The 17,975-nt window shown below is 49.6% G+C and overlaps 2 protein-coding genes across 4 annotated transcripts; one reads left to right on the top strand and one right to left on the bottom strand.

Moving 5' to 3' along the window:
• Positions 1-7,454: 7,454 nt before the first annotated feature.
• Ccdc86 (coiled-coil domain containing 86) lies at positions 7,455-13,415 on the top strand. The gene is made up of 4 exons (XM_021152136.2): positions 7,455-8,202; positions 10,894-11,023; positions 12,732-12,806; positions 12,995-13,415. The coding sequence occupies exons 1-4, from the start codon at positions 7,487-7,489 to the stop codon at positions 13,112-13,114; spliced, it is 1,041 nt and encodes a 346-aa protein (XP_021007795.1). The 5' UTR covers positions 7,455-7,486; the 3' UTR covers positions 13,115-13,415.
• A 1,482-nt stretch (positions 13,416-14,897) lies between these two features.
• Positions 14,898-17,254, bottom strand: Ptgdr2 (prostaglandin D2 receptor 2). Of its 3 annotated transcripts, none has more exons than XM_021151201.2 (2): positions 17,189-17,254; positions 14,898-16,211 (listed from the first exon to the last, which is right to left on the bottom strand). In XM_021151201.2, exon 2 carries the CDS (start codon positions 16,155-16,157, stop codon positions 15,009-15,011), a length of 1,149 nt encoding a protein of 382 aa, XP_021006860.1. In that variant the 5' UTR covers positions 16,158-16,211; positions 17,189-17,254; the 3' UTR covers positions 14,898-15,008. The 3 variants fall into 3 exon arrangements, with proteins under 3 accessions (XP_021006860.1, XP_029328170.1, XP_029328171.1); XM_029472310.1 differs by having other exon boundaries at positions 14,898-16,285; positions 17,189-17,249; XM_029472311.1 differs by having other exon boundaries at positions 14,898-16,217; positions 17,189-17,238.
• Positions 17,255-17,975: the final 721 nt, after the last annotated feature.

Below are 17,975 nucleotides of genomic sequence, written 5' to 3'. Positions count from 1 at the left end.
TCCCTCCCTCCCTCCCTCAAACCACACACACACACACCTACAAAAACAGAAGTCAAAAGAGGCAAAACAAAACAATAATACAAAAAAATCCCTAACAAAGCAAAATGAGAGGGAAAAGTCTACAGAAATACTACTCAGTTTGGCTTGGGTTTTGTTGGCCAGCTACTCCTGGACATGGGGACTGTCCTCTAGTGTGGTTAATGCACCTGGTGAGACCCCTTCAAACAAACCTGGTTCTTCTTACTCTAGCCAACTGATGGTAATTGTTGTTGCTTAACAAGCCATCCCAAGACTTGGTGGTATAAAAATGACTGTTGATGAGTTTGGCAGGACAGATATGGACCGGGAGAAAGTATCTCTGCTTCATGGTTTCTGGGACCTCTGTTGGTGCAAGGCTTAAAGTTAGGATTGCCTGGTGAATTGGGGATAGGCTCATCACAGAAGCAGCTCCTTTCCTACCTGCTAGATGATAAAGGTGTTGGCCACTTGACTGGGCTACCAAAGACAGCTCCAGGGGATCTCTCCACATAGGGTGACTTGTACTTCCTCACAGCATGGAGGCTGAAAGTTCCAAGAGCCAGCACCCCATGAGAGCCAAGCAGAAGTACTCAGCCCTCCATGATCTAACCTTAGAAATGCATAACAACTCAGTTGCATTCCATTAGCTGGTGCTATCCTGAAGTCTGAAGAATGAGGGACATAGATCCCAGCACCTGAGGGGTGTCCAAGTGACACAGTAAGAAGATAACATGGAGGGGAGACCCTACTCAGGCCAGCTTTGTAAATCCCAGTCCTTAACACCTCTCCAAGAAAGTCTATCTAGATTTATGCAGAGTCATTTCAAAAACAGAGAGCTGAAACCACACAAGCAGAAGAGGGTAGCATCTGAGTGTTGTTTTGTGTTGAGATGCGCAGAACAGAAAATATCACTCTAATTAATCTGCCCTTTATCTCTATAAGAAGCCCTCTTTAGTTTTGTCTTAATTATTTTGATTTATTTTAATTAACTTATTTTGTTTTATATCCAAGCTGATCTCTACCTCCTGGTCCTCTTAGTGTTCCCACCTCCTGAGTGCTGGGACTGCAGGCGTGTACCACCACACCCAGAAGAAAGGCACTTTTAAAGACCTGCAGCTTCTGGCTTATTTAGAAAGAACAGGGTCAGGCTAGGCTACAGTGGGAACTTACTCATGCTTTAGATAAAGTACACAAAGACAGAGAAATGTGGGTAAAAATCACTAGTGTTCTTGAAGCAGAGCTCTGGATTCAAACCCTCTGGCCAGTGACCAGCTTTCATCCCTGCACCTCTGAAGAAAAAGATTAGCTGGAGACTCAGACAAGATCTGCAAGCACCACCCTTGTGTGCTAGCTACTCTAGACAGAATTTTGATGGCTTAAACTACCGGCAAAACTTAAACATTTTTATGACTTCCTGATCTCCTGCTGCAAAATGCATTATCAATATTGCTAACCATCCTGTTAGCAGCATGCCTTTTAACCTGCAGATAAATGGTGTTTGCGGAGGAAACAATCTGTTTCTATGACTCCCCTTCAGTAGAGTGAGTCAGAGTATCTGAGATGCAGATTTATGATCACAAAACAAACAGTTCTTGATGTAACTAGAAAATAGGATGGCGGTGAGCTCCGGCCATGCCCAGTGATCCTGTGAGTCCCACAGGTAGCCCTGGTCCTAGGGTAATGTTAGACATTTGGAGGCTCCACAGAAACAGAAAAAAAAAATAGTTTGTTGACTCAGAGAGACCTGATTCACTCACCTGAGTTTGGATGTACCATCTGGCTGAGGTCTGGGGCTGGTCTTCAACTCCTGCAATGAAGAACTGAGATTCCCCACCACTAAACCAGGGACCAGTTTAATCTGTGGTTCAGGAAAGGAACCTCATACTTTGCTCTGGGGTGCTCTTTCTTCGTCACCAAGTCAATATCTCCTAAGGCTGGGGGTATGGCTCCATGTTACAATCCTTGTTTAACATGTGTGAAACCCTGGGCGCCATCCCCAGCATCACAGAAAGACAGCATTTCCAAGGGTTGTTGTGGAGATGAGCCACCACACTGACTGAGAGGAACAACCACCACTGAAGTAGATATCACACTGTAAGGAAAACAGAGCTGTCAAGAAGCCAGATGTGAAGGAAATAAGAGTAGGCTAGTGCCGGGCATGGTGGTGCACACCTTTAATCCCAGCACTTGGGAGGCAGAGGCAGGCAGATTTCTGAGTTCGAGGCCAGCCTAATCTACAGAGTGAGTTCCAGGACAGCCAGGGTTAGAGTAGGCTAGTAAACAGAAGGAAAGGAGGGAAAGGAGGGAAGTGACTTAGTCTGAAACTCTGTCATTGACCAGATCCTGAGAACTGAGTGTGTACAATGCCAGGACGAGTTTACCCATCTTTCTGATGAGCTCCTTTTACACACAAGCCCCAGCTGACACCCTCTGGTAACCGGGTACCTCAGTGTACAGGGTCTGTCACTGTTCCGTTCAAGACCAGCCCCACGCACTTCTGCTGGTAGCTCCCACTCATCCCAATTAGGTGATGGGGCGAGATCTCAAGCTGAGGAGTCTGAGTTAAAGTCACATTTGAGTAGACTTTGTGCAAGCCTTATGGCCTCTCTGAGATGCCATTACCTCCCCTATTCATTGGTGAAACTCATTCCTGCTCAAAGGACCTCAGGGCTTTAGGAACCTCCAAAGTGATGTAAGTTGCTCCGAGGCAGGGACCATGACTAACTGTTCCCCTGGTTGTTTCTAGTATCAGGCACAGGGGAAATAATCAGTTCTTGGTGGATGATAGGCTGTTACTGAATTCAACCTCTGCACTATGTGGAAGGCAAAGAAGGCAGGCTCTTCAGGGGTTCCTTCACCCCTTTCTCTGGTACACTGATCCTCGGGGTGTGGTCTGTGGACCACCAGCACCAGCACCAGCACACTACCTGCATCACTAACACCAGCAGCAGCACCTGAGAGTTTGCTAGAAACCCAAGCCCATGGCCCCATACCAAACATACTGAATCCTAACATCTAAGGCTTGGACACACCTTCAGTTTGACTGATTCTTTCTGAAGCTGAAGAAACATTGTTGTCAGATACAGTAGGGAGAGAATGGGATGGATATAAAATATCCATATTATCCAAATATCCACATTTTATATCCATCTTCTTAGATTCCGTTCTTCCACCTGCTCAGGTCATTTCTAACCCCTTCTCTGACCTGTTCGGATCAGGGAGCATGCTTAAAGACTACACACACACACACACCTATACACATATAAGATTCTCTACCCTCTGCAGACCAAGGAACTGCAGCAGCACCCCTTCTTGTTTTAGCAAAACCTACAGATGCTTTGAGAAGATCTGGAGATAAGCTGTTTTCTCCACTCTGAGCAGTAGGTACCAGAGAGCTTTGGAGTCACCCCAACCCAGCAGCTTCCCAGATCTCTGTGAGTGCCACAACTGAATGGTCCAGTGCTTCTCCTCCCACTCAGTCCCTCCTTCCCCACTCGTGTCCTGGCATTTCATGGATCGAAGGGACGGGGTCTGAGATGAGTGCTCTCAGTAAGAGCAGGCCCCTGTCCTGCTCCATGTACTCTTTGGAACCAATTCAGGGCATACACCTGAAAATAGCTGTGCACACTTGCCAAACAGGAGGCAGACCAAGGGTAACATTAGAGGGACTAGACCCCAACACAACTCAACAGAGATCCTGTACTAGCCAGGCATGATGGCTCACATCTGTAGCACCTACTCAGGAGGAGGATGAGATAGGTGGATTGCCATGAGTTCAAGGCTAACCAAGATGGCTTCACAGAGGGGGGAGAAGGAAGGAAAAAAATAGAGAAGGTAAAAGCAGGAACAGTGAGAAAGAAGAAAAGGGAGGGTAGGGGGTGGGAGGGGAGGGGAGGGAAACTTACAGTATATAAAAATAACACCAGGAGACAGCTGGAGCTCCTTGGACAGTTTCCACTGGAGGCCCACTGCTGGCTTACTGCCAGGAAGAGCATGGCGAGCTGGCCATACTACTGGGAACTGTGGAGTAGAAAGATGATGGACCCACGGTGCTGCGTGCAGTCAGCTCTTGGGGAGGGGGTGGGAGAACTGGGGGGACAGTTGGAGAGATGGGAGATTTCAGCCTGACTAAAAGAGGATTCTAGAAAAGCTATAGGAAAGTTGTCTTTAAATACGTAAGCAACTGTGAGTAGCAGAGAGAAGCCAGCTGCCGGATATGTACCTTGCAGCGCCGTTTATTCTGCACAACCCTGGGAGGCAGTTGTGCTGTTCTTATGACTCATTTTATTAATAAAGAAACTGAAGCACAGAGAGGCTCGGGTACTGGTAATGATCACACAGCAAATAAGTAGAAGTGGGAGTCGAGCCTGGCCAGTCTGACTCTGAAGCCTCAGCTTTTCATAGAAAATCTTGCTGTTCCCCAGAAGATAACCAAGACACAGAAAGGATAAAGCAGCTGGCCAAAGCCAGGCAGTGAGTGACACTGTGAACCAGGATTAGTCACAGAGATGGAAGGTTTAGTTGCCTGGCAACTGCCCCTCCTGCAGACATTCCTGTCCCTGGCTGCCCCTGGTCTATGCACTGGAGGGGCTGAGTTTCACACATGCTATGAAGTGCTGACTGGGCAAGACCTGGTTTATTTATGTAACCTAAGATCTGCTGACTGAAGGAAACCAGTGCCTACAGATGGGTCCATGATGTGGATCAGATACTCCTCTAGGCTTCCGTCATTCACCCTATCAGGGCAGCACTGAGTTTTTAAATCCCCAGCACTGACTATAACACTTGCTGCCTACCAGGGGTCACTTGGAGTTCCTTTAGTGCCCTGGAATACCAAGCCAGGAGGATGGTTGTCAGCCCTAGTACAATGGTCTGCCTTGACAGATGCACACATAGAGGCGCACAGACACACACACAGATGGGCCCATGATATTTATACAAGCAAGAGCACACAGTGGTATGCATGCTTGAATCAAGAGACAAGGACAGTCAGCCAGCTACTCTCTTACCTTGCCCAGGCAGAGGTAAATACCTACACATCAGACAGACGACAGACAGACAGACAGACAGACAGACAGACAGACAGACAGACACACACACACACACACACACACACACACACACTGGGAGCTTGAAAGACAAGCCCAGATAGACATACACAAAGAAACAGACAGACCTTTACTAGTCCTCCACATCTCACTGTTTTGCCAGGAGCTTCAAGGTCCTGGAGAGCTTTTGAAAGCTACCAAGAGCCAACTCTTAAAATGAGGATTTATATGCAAATAATGTTTACAAAGTGCACCCCCCCCCCTTCCCTAGAAGCAACAGTAAGTGAATGGGAAAGTGAGCCAGGGCAAAGTGAGGACGAGTGAATTACCAGATTACCTTCACAAGTGCCTGGGGCTGACCCCTGCTGAGGTCTCATGGGGGGGGGGGGTTATACAAAAGCCCCTTCTTATCCTCCTACAAGATGAAACTGAGGAAGGAAGCTATCTACTCTGAAAATTTCAGGAGCCTTCTCTGACCTGTGCATGCAATGATAAAGGCAGGCTGGGTTCAAGTGGAACATTGCACAGGTATTAGAGGCACATCAAAAGTCTTCTGTCCAAAATCGATCTCTCTTAACACACACACTACTACCCTGGAAGAGACACAAAATTAGACCTGAGTTATGTGCTCTGATCAACATTTGAGAGTGATCCCTCCAGGCAGAGGTAAGAGCCAGGAAGGGGGCTGGGTGACAGCCTGGAGCAGGAGTGCAGGAAGGTATATAATCTCCTCCAGAGCCCTATGTCAAGCAGGGGCAGGAATTTAAGCAACCAAACAGAACCTACTTCTCTGAGAATTGAGAGGCTGAAAGAACTGGGAGACTGGGTGCCTAACTACAACTCCTTAGCTCCCCTTAAATCAGGAACATGCTCTGAGCCCATACCCGGGAGATATACCATACCAGACATACCAGACCAGACCAGACCAGACATATAATTACAGCACACGGGTGCTACAGTTTCTAGTGACATGTAGAAGCTGTACTATTCCCTACCCCTAAGAGTGGACTCAGGTTGACTCCATGTGTGGCAGTGCCTAGGGGGTGTGTCCAAGAATTGTGCTTTCTACCTCGCTCACAGGAACATTTCTCTGGGTCTTCACCTTCCCTGTCTCCTCCTGGGTCAGCAAGTAACCATCCCAGCAGAAATGACAGTGTTGGGTTTTTTGGTTTTTCGAGACAGGGTTTCTCTGTGTAGCCCTGGCTGTTCTGGAACTCACTCTGTAGACCAGGCTGGCCTCGAACTCTGAAATCTGCCTGCCTCTGCCTCCCAAGTGCTGGGATTAAAGGCGAGCGCCACCTTTCTCTTAGCCTATCAGCCAATCAATCAGACAATGGACTCCAAAGAAATGGAAAATTTCCCAGAATTCTCATGCTGGGAGAAGAAAAAGGTACCAGCCAGAGGGGAAACTTGTCTCCTGGAAAAAAGATTTCAGAGATCTAAAAGCTTGTCAGATCACCTTACAGGATGAGACTAAAACCCCGATAATAATGGGTCAATGGTGGGCAGAGCCATACCTTGGTAAGGACTACTCAGATGTATTTATCCTTGGCCCTCTATCTAAATTTTTTATCTAACTTTAGAACCCTAAGGTCGAATTTGGGTGATTCACAAAATCTCTTTGCCCCTCTTCCTAGTATGACTACATTGAATAAATCTCTTTTTTCTAAAGATTTCCAATTTTTAATTTGTCTCTTTCAATTGGCTTATTGAGGATGAGATAGCTAGGCCTGACTTCGGGCACAGGTTGTGACCCCCAACATTAACAACAAGCAGTCAAGGTTTTCTGGGCCACAGACCTGACACTTTGCTGATTAACTGAAACTGTTCAAAGATGAGAACCACCTACTGCATACTTGGGCCCAGGAGTAGAGAAGAGGGAGGTGACAAGGATGGGAACGTTTGAAACAACTCAAAAACTGAAGATTTCCCACTGATGAAGACTACCAGGACCGCCCCCCCCCCCGCCTTTGTTACACAGCGCAAAGCTACTGTGTTACAAAAGATAAAAGAAAGCGGGATGTTTGCGGGCCCAGCCGATCTAAAGTAAGTTAAAACGCTCATTCGGCTCTGCCTACAGACTCCCTCCGCCTTTTTGCCAACCTCTTCTCTCAAGAAAAAAAAAAATATGTATAATATACCCCACCCCATCCCCGCTTCTCTTGCACCTTGCAAGAACTCGCGGTTTGAAAAAAAAAAAAAAAAAAAAAAAAAAAAAAAAAAAAAAAAAAAAAAAACCGCATCGCAGAAACCAAGCAACTAAACGCAGTAACTGAGCTCCTGCACAACACGCATGCGTCTACTGACATCATTCCCCGGCTCCGCCTAAGTGCGCTTCCTGCCCGGTACGGAAATGGACGAGTCTGACGTCATATGAAGGCGCCGACGATTCCGAAGGCTACAGAGGCTACACGTGAGCCATGGATACGCCGCTGAGGCGCAGCCGGCGGCTGGAAGGCCTGAAACCTCTGTCTCCAGAGAACCTTCCTGTCCCCGAAGTCTCTCGGGCGAAACGGGCTCTTGTAGGTTTCAAGTCGATCCCTGAAGAAACAGAAGAGCTCAAGTCTCCGAGAGTTCCACCACTGAGCCTTCAGTCTCCCGAACCTCAGCCGGAGACGAGCCCCGGATCACCCTGTCCTAGACAGGATGCAGGCGATGGGTCCCCACAAAGGCAGCCAGAGCCTCACCCCGGGTCCCTTCAACCTCATCAAGATCTGGGCCTGGAGTCACCTGCAGGACAGACAGAGTCGAGCCCGGAATCCCCGCAACGAGAGCAGCCATCCAAATTACCTCCCCCACAGGGAGAACTGGACTCTGAGGCGGCCCACGCTAAAGAGGAGGTGATCCCAGGATCCCCCGAGCCTTGCCCGGGCCAGCAAGCACCGGGTCCCGAGCCCTCTCAGCCAGCACAGGAGCTGACAGTCCAGGCACCTAGCTCCCCAGAGCGCCAGTTGGAGCCAGGCAAGCTGCCTCCGGCGGGAGAGACAGTAACAGAAAGTCCCAACCTAAAGAAGCGAGTTATAGCCTCTCCCCAGGCCCCAGCGTCCAAGAAATTGAAAGAGAAGGAGGAGCTTCCTGTAATTCCGAAAGGGAAGCCCAAATCCGGACGTGTGTGGAAAGACCGCTCCAAGAAGAGGTAAAGTGGGGGTAGCATGGGCGATGTGTTGGGTTCTTCGTACATTTGGACCTTGCCTTCGCCTGGATGCAATCCAAGGGTTGGAAAGAGCTCACTCGAGTGAAATTAACAAACAGGATCATAATGTCAAAATGCCCTAAGGTCGGGGAGGGAGATAGATCCTCAAAGATCATTTCTTTAGTGTCTGCCCTAGGCGGTGTTCTTTTGAGCTTCCTTCCCATCCTTTTTTTATTATGAGGCAGGGTCTCATTGTATAGCACTGGCTGTGCTGAAATTCAGAGATACACCTGCTTCTGCTTCCCTAGTGCTGGGTTTAAAGACGTGCCACCTTTACTTTGTCCGCCACATCTATGAAAGAGAGAGTCTTTCATAGCCAGCAGCACATGTAATCGTCATCTACCCTTTGGAGCAGGTGTTACTAGTATTGGTGTTGTACATCTGAGGAAGCAAGGCTCAAGGAGGCTAATTGAGACACGGGATGGGAGCATAGATTTGATTGCAAAGTGTGTGAGTGAACCCGTTAACCTGCTTCTGGTGGCCAGCTTCCCTTGGGTTCCAGCCTTCTTAAGACATGAGGTCTTCCCTGTCCCTTCAGTGCTGGGGCATGGTGGTGCTCAGTTTAGATTTCTCAGTAAAGGAATGAGGAAGGAAGCGCATATGGAAAGGGCATCATTTAGGCAGCAGAAGAAGAGAAGTGGCATTCAGTTGAAATGCCCACTGTTGTGACATGGATGGAGACAATGTCTGGAGACATTATGACAGTGTCTGGAGAAGGAGAAGTAGGGTTCAGTTGAAGTGTCAGCTACTGGCCAGAGACAAGAACTCGTAAGAGTAAGGGAACAGGGCATCAGAGATTTTAAGAAAATGACATTGATGAAGGGTGGACCATGCCAGGCTTTGTGCAGGCTCCTTACAGAAGTCATTTTGTTATACTCTTAAATCCTAAGCGATGGGGATAACCCCTCCCGCAAGCACACCCCATTAAACAGGAAAGTGAGGCTTGAAGAGAAAGGCACCAAGTGGAGAAACTTTGAAGCTGCTCCTTTTCCCTGTCCAAGCAAACCACAATACAGGCCACTGATGGCCACCGGTGACCAGCCAGATGGGCTCGCACACAGAAGGGCGCTGTGGCTGAGAGGCTTCCTTGCACACACAGGCTCACATAGGCAGTGAGTAGTGGGCCTGTCTTCCATCTCCAGTAACTAGTGCTGAACATCAACTCTCCCCGCCACATTTTTAAGAGTAGAAAGGACGTCCACAAGGCACCCACTGCTCTGTGTTTAGGAAGCTGGGTCTTAAGCCAGCTTGCAGACTTGGCAGGAGAGGAGCATGTTTGTATCAATATTGAACCATACAGTGGGAAGGGGTCAGAAACAGGATGCCTATGGATAAGCCTGGTGCCAGGTTCCAAACTGTGTATGCCAGACTCCTAGGAAGGGAGCAGGCAGCTCAGAAAGGCTTTATTGACCTTTGTCTGGTCAGCAACAGACTGCCCAGCATGCACCAAGCCTTTAGACACAGGGTTGGCTTGAACTACCCTATAACAGGCAGGTAAATAGGAACTCCTACAGGACTCAAGGTTTTAGTGTAGGAAGCAGAAGGGCCACTGTGAAAGGATCTGCCGAGGAGCCTTAGAGTTCTGGGGATAAGATGGGGGAGAAAACAGGCCCATGGAACACCCAGCAGACTCAGCAAGGAGTAGGGGAGAGACCAGACATGCAGGCTTGTCTTCATTTTATTTTTACTTTTTATCACAGAAAAGGAAAGAGCTGAGTTTTAGGAGTCCTATCACCAGTTGCAACAGTTTTCAGCGTTTCATGGCTTAGCTTCATCTTCTATTCCTTGTCCCTGCACTTACACCCTCCTGGAATGTTTCAGCACACCCTAGAGAGTTCTTACAGACGTCATCTCCATTCTTCTATGACTCTAAGAACATTTAACTCTTCAGAAAAGCCAGACTCAACAGAAATCCCCAAATCCCAGTTCTCCACCTTCACATCTCCCAAACTGGAGAATAATCTGAATTTGTTACAAAAGGGCCTTGTTATTGCACACCCCTCTAGGGCATGAGTATCTCATTTCCAGAAGCATTCACTCCCAGGTTATCATGTTTGGTGGCAGCAAAATTTCACAGCTGAGGCTATATTAGCACAAAAAGCTTCAAGTCAGCCGGGCGTGGTGGCGCATGCCTTTAATCCCAGCACTTGGGAAGCAGAGGCAGGCGGATTTCTGAGTTCCAGGCCAGCCAGGGCTATACAGAGAAACCCTGTCTCGAAAAAACAAACAAACAAACAAAAAAAATCTTCCAAGTCCCAATCTACACTCAGGAATGAGAGGACTTTTGAAGTCTTGGTTAGTTCCTCTGTAGAGGAAACAGGCCTACATGCTTAGCAACCTGTTCCATCCTAAGTTTCTGTAGAAAGCTGAATGCCAGGCAAGTAGGAGAGGACAAGAAGCAGACCCAGAGGGAGTGGGTGGGTGGGGGAACACCCTCATAGAAGCAGGAGGAGGGGGGATGGGATAACGGGGTTCTGGGGTGGGGGGAGACGGGGACCAGGAAAAGGGATAATATTTGAAATGTAAAGAAAATATTCAGTTAAAAAAGAAAAAAAAGCAGACCCAGAGCCCAGTGAGAGCAGTATATGAAGGCAGCACCACAGAGGTCCCCCAAATGCCTCCTCTCCTGCCAAGGTTCTCACAGATGGTTCAGGACAAGCCCCTGCGTACCTCCTGGCAGCGGAAGATGAAGGAGCGACAGGAGAGAAAGCTGGCTAAGGACTTCGCCCGGCACCTGGAGGAGGAGAAACAGAGGCGCCGGCAGGTAAGGGACCATTCCTCCAAGTCTGGATCCCAGAGGACAAATACTTATCTGCTGCAACAGACACTGGGAGTATGACAGGCACAGGTGTATGACTTAGTCAGAGCCCCTGGACATGAGGGCCCCGGAGGTAAGAAGAATAGTCGAGGGTCATGATAGGATTCCCACTCTACCATCCAGCTAAGCTTCTGCTCTCATGGACATGGAGGAGACCTGGAAGTAGAGTGAGCCTGAGATAAAGGCCAGCAGGCCATCTTGGTGGCAGCGGCATTAAATGTGGTGGGGTCAGACCCCTCTCTGAGACCTGCTCATGAGGGAAAAGCTTGCCTCAAATTTGTCACTGTCATTCTAGAAGAGACTCCCACACACACCACCATGGAGATGGTCCTTTCACTTGCTTCTAGTTCACTCCCCTTTCTACCATCTCAGAACCAAAAATGTCCTCATTAGAGGTTCATGATCATGAGCTAGAGACTTGATTAGCATGCACAGAGCCTTGGGCTCAGTCACCAGCACCACAAAGGCTTGTTCCCAACACCTTTAGCCTCCAGGATCTTGGAAAGAGCCTCAGTTTTACTTTAGCAGTCAGTACTGAGTAAGCAAGGTCATCCTGGGTTGGTTAGCAGGATTGTCCCCAGGACCAAGTTCAGCTATCATTGCTAGTCTGGTGAGCCCAGGGTACAGAAGGAGCACTGATTCAAATGACTTGTCTCAAATCTGTGGTTCCAGCTTGGCCACTGGGAGGAGGAATGGACCAATCACTAAGGCATCCCTCCACTTAGCTTTGAGTCGTTCCAGATCTAGCTGGCACTGTCATTTTTCCTGTACAGCCTAGACTCCTGCTTGGCTAAAACAGTTGCCAACTTGTGAGCAACTAGAGAGGTGCATCCTCCCAGCCCTCCTCCTAATACATAGGAGCACAGGTCACTTCCTCCCCAAGGGCCCAGGCCACCCCCATGACCCCAGGTTGTCAGAGCCACAGAAAGACCTAACCACATAGCCATCATTGTTGCAGCCATCATCCATGCCCTAGTTCTGCTAGTACAGTGGCAGGAGACCCTGGACTTCCCACCCCCAGAACAGGCTCTGAGTGTCCCTGGAGAGCTGGTACTATTCCAGGCTTTAGTCACACATGTATTTCTTAAGTCAGCCTGATGAGGTAGGTCCTGTGGTCAACTTTACTGTAGCAGTGAGGAAGTGAAGGTACAGGCTCAGCCACAGCACCCTAATTAGAAAGTAGAAGAATGAAGACTCAGGCTGGACTAGGTTCCTCCAGAGCCTTTGACAGTTCATCCTTCCCACCCCTACCCAGGGCCAGGTGCGGAGCCCAGCTATAACCTGTCCTTGCATTCTCATTCTGGGACACCTGAGCCTGGGCAGAAGAAAATCTGGAACCAGCCCCAGCCTTCTGGCAGCTAGCACAAGGGGCCATTCTGCCTGTGTGTGGCTTCTGAGTGGGAGGCACCCACATCTTGGCCCACACAGTCATCTTGTGTAAGACCCTGCCTTCAGATGTCTACTTTCTGATTTGGAACTGGGTACTCTTGCCGTGGTGGGCCTCTACACCCATTGCATTGCATCCCTGTTCTTCCCCCAGAAGTGCCTAGACAATCCTTCCTCCTAGGATTGTGTCAGTTCTCACTCACCAGTGGCCTAAGATGCCAAGACCATCTCAGTTCCTAGCCTGAGATTGCTCTTCTCTGTGTTTCAGGAGAAGAAAGAGCGCCGGGCTGAAAACCTGAGACGCCGTCTAGAAAATGAACGCAAGGCTGAGATTGTCCAAGTGGTGAGTACCCACCCAAGGGATGCAGGCTGTGGCATGGTGAAAGAGGCCGTTAAGGTGCTTGGGCCCCCTGCATTACATGGCCCATTGTCCTGCTGCAGTTCTGGGCCCTTGCCCCCCTCCCGCCCCCTTTTCCTCAAAGATAAGCAGAGGTTTCTCATCCACACTGATGCCTCCTATTTCCTCCTCAGATCCGAAACCCTGCCAAGCTCAAGAAAGCAAAGAAGAAGCAGTTGCGTTCCATTGAAAAACGAGACACACTGGCCTTGCTCCAGAAACAACCACCCCAGAGGCCTGTAGCCAAGGTCTGAGCTCAGGACAGTCCATAGGCCTCAGCAAACAAGGCACTTCTCAGACCACTGACTGACACCTCTCCTGGAGCCAGCACACCAACGCTGTCACATTAAGACGGAGACTCCAGCCTAGAGGGAACTGACGACTATGCTGGGACTCAAGAGAGATTTAACTGTCCCCATCTCCTTTACTGCCTGTTCCAAAGTGCCTTATGGTCATAAACTGTTGCTGGGTGGTTGCAGCAATGCACACCTTTTATCCCCGTGCTTAGGAGACAGAGACAGGCAGCTCTCTCAGAGTTCAAGGCCAGTCTTGTCTATAGAGTACAGGATAGCCAGGGCTACACAGAGAAGTCGTATCTAAAAAAATCAAAACAACAAAAGAGGTCTTCAACTGTGAATTCTTGTTTCCCAGTGAGCTAATAAATCCCTAACTTGGGGTCCTGGGTGTTACCCACGCCTAAAGGTCTGCTGTCAGAAGTCAGCACCTCCATTTTTTCAGTGACATCTTAGCCACTTGTGGATTCTACTGATTTGGTCCCCTCAGTCAACTGAAGCTAGTCTTTCCCTTGTTTAGCACTAAAAGATTAAAGTGGGGTGTTACAGGGAGCTGAGTTTCTCTCCAGCACCCCTTTGCCACACTGGACTGTAGAAGCCTCGAGGCTTGAGTCATGCCCACTTGCTCTATCGCAGAGGTGTTTATTGGTATATGCATAAGTACAGCTCTGGGCTCCCCGAAGGACAGAAGCCCCTGCCCCACTGGGCTTTCATTATCATAATAAACCATTGAAATAGTGGTGTGACAGGTACACTGAGTAAAGCAGGAGGGACTTGGTGACATTTTACTCTCCAGTTTGAGAAGCACCTGCCACAGGCTTGAGGCCTGCTCAACACAACTGACAACCAGCCTGGCCTTTAACGTGGTTCAGGAGATCCTGAGAATACCCCATCCCCGTTCCATATTTACCAATTTCTGACATCAGCTCCCCTTCCCCTAGAAGGTAAAGAGGAGTCAGCCAGCTTCCCTGCAGTCTATGATGATGACTTGACATGAGAGTGTGATAGAAGGTCCATGACTGGCACAGGTGCTCCTTCCACCTGTAGGTTGGCAGTGATGGCTGCCAGGCCCTCTCCCTGCGAGGCAGCTAATAACGGTAGGTTGTTCTCTCTGCATAGAGATCCAATGCTGCTGAAGGCCAGCAGCAGCAGCCCGAAAACTGGGCAGTGAAAATCCCTAGTGGGAGTTGACACATCCATATCACCATATATAACAATAACAAGCTGACTAGCAAGGTGTGGGTAAAGCACCTGTCACAGGCCAAATGGGGGATTAAAAATGAAGGCAGTTGGCTGGTCTCAACCCTTTTCCTCGCACTGACCCCCATAAATACTGATTGGCCGACTCCCTTTGTCCCATTCACAAAGCAGGGAGTTATGAGATGCAGGCTGTGAGCTTAACCTGTGTGATTCCCAAGTGCCTTGGGCCAGCTGCCAGGAAGTTAATAGAAGTACAAAAAATTTACCCGACCCTTATCAGTTACCCTAACAAGATCCCTAGGCAATTAAGCACTTTTGCTCTTAAATGTGTAGAAACCTGGAGGTCAGCAGTCAGGAGCCAGGTAACTCCTCAATGGCTACTTTTGCATCCTGCTGCTCTCCCAGCTCCATACTGCAAGATTAAAGTGTTTAGAAAGGACTGCTTCAATTCACCTTGCTCAGGGAGATTGAGTCACTCAGGACACTTCTATAAACTGGCTGCCTGGACCCTCCCCAAGACTTGTGCCTGGCATTGGCTATGTACATTTTTAACTGGGTTTCAAGAGAGAGACCCAGAATGTGTTGGCATGTCATCTGGGCTGTGCCGGTCTAATCCAAAGTACAGCTCAATGAGCCCTGCTTCTCCAGGGACCGCTCAGACCCTCTGTGGGACCTCTGCACTGCCACGCCTCATCCAGCCGATCAAGCGGTTTGGACGCAGTTGGGGAAGTCGGTCAGCCAGCAGGAGGGTAGAGGTTGGGGTGGCGGTGGAGGAGGCGCGGCGGCGGCGATTGCGGAGCCCACCACTCTGGTCGCTGTCTTCCACCAGCACGCTTTCAAGCACCGCGCGTAGTGAGCGCCGCAGTTTGTACAACATGTCGGGACATGTGAACACATAGAGCAGTGGGTTGACCACGCTGTTGAAGAAGGCCAGGCTGGTGACAAAGGGCAGCCCACGTGACGCGAGCCTCCGTAGCGTGGTGACAGAATGGGCACGCGCCTCCAGCAGACTGAAGATGTGGTAGGGCCCCCAGCAGAGCACGAAGGCCACCACGATGGCCGCCACCAGGCGCACGAAGCGGCCTGTCCTCTGGCGACCACGGTGGTGCAGTCGCAGGCTCACGGCCACGTGGCTCGAGGCAATGATGGCCAGAGGTACCATGAAGGCCAGAAGAAATTTGCTGACCGCCAGGGCCTTCTGGCGGTAGTCACACGTGGTGTCGCGGTCAGGCCCTGGATTCCAGAGCAGCAAGTTGTAGTAGCACATGATGCGGCCATCAAGCCGCGGGATGGTGTCTCTGAACACGAAATATGGTATTGTGTTGAGCACCGCCAGAGCCCAGAGCATCAGGCAGACTCTGTGCGCGACCGCCACCGTGCGGTGGTTCTGTGCCCACACTGGCCTCACCACCTGCAGGCAGCGGTCTAGGCTAATGGCACTGAGCAGGAAGCCGCTGGCAAACATATTGAGGAAGAAGACCGAGGAATGTAGCTTGCAGAAGGTAGTGCCTAGTTCCCACGAGTGGCCCACTGCCAGGAAGTAGGTGAAGAAAGGCAGGGAGGCGGCGGCTAGCAAGTCGGACAGCGCCAGGTGCAGCACCCAGGTGGTGACCACCGTCTGGCGCATGCGACAGCCCACCACAAACAGGATGAGTCCGTTTTCCACCAGGCCCAGCAGCGAGGCCAGCCCGTGCAACAGCACCGACACGTGGTCGATGTAGCGGAGGCTAGAGTTGCTGTGGTTTGGAAGCTGGACCATCTCCTCCAAGAGTGGACAGAGCGGCTTCAGTGTGACGTTGGCCATGGCAAGGTGGAAGAAAGGTGGGCTGAGCCTGTTCACCCAGGAACCAGAAGAAGCCTGCAGCTTGGGCAAGAGATGAACCTATCTGAGAGTTGCCAGTATTGCCTGATAATAGGGTGGACACTAGGAATCTGTGAGGATGAGGGAAAGGAGTAGTACAGTTTGGGGCAAGCCAAGTGCAGTCTTCTTGAGCCTAACAGTCTCTAGTTTGTAGGGCTACTGGAACAAAACAAGAACAATTTTAAAAGGGCATGGGTAGAGGGGAAATATAAGTGTGTGCTATGCAAGCGTGAGGAGCTGAGTTTGAACCCAGAACCCAGGTATAAAGTAGGGTATGGTACACGTGCTTGTAATCTCAGTGCTGGAGAAAGACAGGTGGATCCTGGGGGCCCACCGACCACCCAGCCTAAACTACTCAGTGAAACAGGTCCCAGAGATCTTAACTTAAAAAGACAAGGTAGGGGACCAGAGGGATGGCTCCACAGCAAAGCATATACTGCTTTTCAGGAGACCAGTGTTTGACTTCCACTACCCATATGGGGCAGCTCACAAATGCTTATATAACTCAGTTCTAGTGGATCCAACCCCTCTGGCTTCTGCAGACACCTGCATTCGCATGCGGACACACAAACACACATACACACACACTTTACAATAAAATCCTTTTAATGTGGACAGATCCTAAGCAACATGACTCAAGGTTGATATCTGATTTATACACACACATACACATACCTGTATTCATATGTACATACACACATACACAATTTAAAATATAAAAATAAGTCATTTTTTTAAGGTGACTGCTTTTAAGGTTGACTTTTGGCTTACACACACATACATGCACATACATACAAAAGAGAACTGACATAAAGCAGGCACTGTATCAATTCCATTGGGATTACTATTAAGCACTTGTCCAAGATCACAAAGGTCAGGCCAGGCAGAACCCATTTTCCCCGTCTCCAAAACACAGAAAGGTAACCCCTCCAATGAGATGGGAGGTTTGCACCACACAGCCCCACAGGCCTTACCTCTCTGCAGTTCCTCCTAGAGAGCAGTAGTCAGCCTCAGTGACTGATTGGGTATGCTGATTGGTTGAGACCAGGGGAGCTGGCCCTTCCTCTGATAGAAGGAGAGGAGATAAGATAAGAGGGACAAGCGTGAGACCTGGCTGGAGGAACTATCACACAGGAATCTGGGGAAGGCAGTGACAGTCCTACTTATCCCAGGAAACCCATACCCATCTACTCACCCACACCCATCTACTCACCCACACACTGGGCCAATAGGCACATTAAGCAACAACTAAGGAGCTCTGGACAAGCCAGGTTCTCAGCCTCATGGAGAACCCCAGGGCCCGGTAACGAAGCTGGGACCAGGGAGGGCTAAGGGAATCACGTTGTATACTCCCTGCTGCAGAGAGGAAATGAAAGCAGGGTGTGCCAGGCACCCACAACCCTCCAGGTACTGTGGTAGATCCTGTAATAGATGTTATTTCTTGCGACTCTGGAAGAAATGTGCCAAGACTCTCCATCCCATTCATTGTACAGATGAAAAAACCGAGACACAAGAGTTTAAAGTGCTTGTTGAGCCACACAACACAGACATGTGGAAGAGGGATTGTTTAGTCCTCAGGCTACTGTCTATCTAGCTTTGAAAGTGGGATGATAGAAGAAGAGAAGGAACTGAGCAGTGGTGGCGCACGCCTTTGATCCCAGCATGTAGGAGGCAGAGGCAGGCGGATTTCTGAGTTCGAGGCCAGCCTGGTCTACAGAGTGAGTTCCAGGACAGCCAGGGCTACACAGAGAAACCCTGTCT

The sequence above is a fragment of the Mus caroli genome, chromosome 19 (assembly GCF_900094665.2).
Source record: "Mus caroli chromosome 19, CAROLI_EIJ_v1.1, whole genome shotgun sequence".
NCBI classification, from domain to species: domain Eukaryota; kingdom Metazoa; phylum Chordata; class Mammalia; order Rodentia; family Muridae; genus Mus; species Mus caroli.
The sequence above is the reverse complement of the archived record's forward strand: the minus strand, read 5'-3'. Positions and strand labels throughout refer to the sequence as shown.

Coding starts and splice junctions, on each gene's coding strand:
- Ccdc86 (XM_021152136.2), top strand. CDS start 7,487: ATGGATACGCCGCTGAGGCGCAGCCGGCGGCTGGAAGGCCTGAAACCT. Junction 8,203..10,893: donor AAAGACCGCTCCAAGAAGAG/GTAAAGTGGGGG, acceptor TCTCCTGCCAAG/GTTCTCACAGATGGTTCAGG. Junction 12,807..12,994: donor AGGCTGAGATTGTCCAAGTG/GTGAGTACCCAC, acceptor TTTCCTCCTCAG/ATCCGAAACCCTGCCAAGCT.
- Ptgdr2 (XM_021151201.2), bottom strand. CDS start 16,157: ATGGCCAACGTCACACTGAAGCCGCTCTGTCCACTCTTGGAGGAGATG.